This window comes from Procambarus clarkii, chromosome 64 (assembly GCF_040958095.1).
Source record: "Procambarus clarkii isolate CNS0578487 chromosome 64, FALCON_Pclarkii_2.0, whole genome shotgun sequence".
In the NCBI taxonomy this organism is placed as follows: Eukaryota; Metazoa; Arthropoda; class Malacostraca; order Decapoda; family Cambaridae; genus Procambarus; species Procambarus clarkii.
In genome coordinates this window covers 2,512,728-2,514,957 of record NC_091213.1, presented here as the reverse complement: position 1 = coordinate 2,514,957, position 2,230 = coordinate 2,512,728, and the positions used below count along the sequence as shown (strand labels likewise).

The 2,230-nt window shown below is 52.6% G+C and overlaps 1 protein-coding gene across 1 annotated transcript; it reads left to right on the top strand.

Moving 5' to 3' along the window:
• Positions 1-224: 224 nt before the first annotated feature.
• On the top strand, positions 225-1,669 carry LOC138354656 (paramyosin-like). Its single transcript, XM_069309012.1, has 3 exons — positions 225-627; positions 968-1,123; positions 1,257-1,669. The coding sequence occupies exons 1-3, from the start codon at positions 225-227 to the stop codon at positions 1,667-1,669; spliced, it is 972 nt and encodes a 323-aa protein (XP_069165113.1).
• The last annotated feature ends 561 nt before the right edge of the window (positions 1,670-2,230 follow it).

The window sequence follows — 2,230 nt, the reverse complement described above, 5'->3', positions numbered from 1 at the left end:
CTGAATACAGATAGGAAGGTCAGCATAATTAAACTTATCACTAGGGGCATACAAGTTAAAGATATTGAGGGCAGAGTTCCCTACGTAGATCCTCACACCATGATGCTGAAGCCCTTCGGTTGAACTTGGCTGGGAGTGGCTGGTGAGGAAGGGACTTCTTAACATACAAAACACAAGAGTGACTGGATTACGGTTATAGACAACACAGGAGGGTAATTTAGGGGATGGAGACCTGTTGCGACCTCTGCACTCCTGGAGGCGGATGTTATCAATGGCCTCGGTCGTCACTTTGTGGTTATAAGGAGGCCCAGTTGGACTCCCACAAGGCCCAGTTGGACTCTCACAAGGCCCAGTTGGACTCCCACAAGGCCCAGTTGGACTCTCACAAGGCCCAGTTGGACTCTCACAAGGCCCAGTTGGACTCTCACAAGGCCCAGTTGGACTCTCACAAGGCCCAGTTGGACTCTCACAAGGCCCAGTTGGACTCTCACAAGGCCCAGTTGGACTCCCACAAGGCCCAGTTGGACTCCCACAAGGCCCAGTTGGACTCCCACAAGGCCCAGTTGGACTCCCACAAGGCCCAGTTGGACTCCCACAAGGCCCAGTTGGACTCCCACACAAGGCCCAGTTGGACTCCCACACAAGGCCCAGTTGGACTCCCACACAAGGCCCAGTTGGACTCCCACACAAGGCCCAGTTGGACTCCCACACAAGGCCCAGTTGGACTCCCACACAAGGCCCAGTTGGACTCCCACACAAGGCCCAGTTGGACTCCCACACAAGGCCCAGTTGGACTCCCACACAAGGCCCAGTTGGACTCCCACACAAGGCCCAGTTGGACTCCCACACAAGGCCCAGTTGGACTCCCACACAAGGCCCAGTTGGACTCCCACACAAGGCCCAGTTGGACTCCCACACAAGGCCCAGTTGGACTCCCACACAAGGCCCAGTTGGACTCCCACACAAGGCCCAGTTGGACTCCCACACAAGGCCCAGTTGGACTCCCACAAGGCCCAGTTGGACTCCCACAAGGCCCAGTTGGACTCCCACAAGGCCCAGTTGGACTCCCACAAGGCCCAGTTGGACTCCCACAAGGCCCAGTTGGACTCCCACACAAGGCCCAGTTGGACTCCCACACAAGGCCCAGTTGGACTCCCACACAAGGCCCAGTTGGACTCCCACACAAGGCCCAGTTGGACTCCCACACAAGGCCCAGTTGGACTCCCACACAAGGCCCAGTTGGACTCCCACACAAGGCCCAGTTGGACTCCCACACAAGGCCCAGTTGGACTCCCACAAGGCCCAGTTGGACTCCCACAAGGCCCAGTTGGACTCCCACAAGGCCCAGTTGGACTCCCACAAGGCCCAGTTGGACTCCCACAAGGCCCAGTTGGACTCCCACAAGGCCCAGTTGGACTCCCACAAGGCCCAGTTGGACTCCCACAAGGCCCAGTTGGACTCCCACAAGGCCCAGTTGGACTCCCACAAGGCCCAGTTGGACTCCCACAAGGCCCAGTTGGACTCCCACAAGGCCCAGTTGGACTCCCACAAGGCGCCCTTCTTTCTGCTTTTCTCGGAGTCTTCTTGGTTAGTAATTTTTCTTCTGTCTTTTCCGCGATTGTTATTTGTTAACAAACTATCCAACACAAGTGACTCGTACTCCAGTTAGAGCGCCAGGCTTGTGGACATGGATGAGAGCTCAAGTGGGTGAAGGAGCACCTCTCAGGAGGGAAACAAAGGGTTACACAGAGAGAGGGGGACACAAGTGGAGTTCCGCGAGAGTGCGTATTAGAACTTACCCTGTTTCTAGACCATGTCAGCCGCCTGACACTAGACATTGGCTCTTGCATATCAATGTCTGCATCTCGTCACATGTCGAGTTATTTGATGTCTAATACATTAGATATCTAATACATTATAACTAAGTAGACTGGAAAGAACAATACAATAAGAACTAAAATATAACAAAGACGGAGATGAAAAATTATACTCTATACAGCCTCAGAAGGGAGCAGAAATAAGGACAATTGAAAGGGGAAGAGAACAGAATAGCTGGTGAATTTATAGCACTATGTGGCAATGATATCCCGTTTTCTATTAATGGAAAATTCCACTACAAGCTACATTTTCTATGCGTTAACTTGTATATACAACAGCAGCAATATTATCTGCCTACTGTATTTGATATTAGTAATGGTGTGGGGTTTTCCGACAATACTGAAGGTTACCA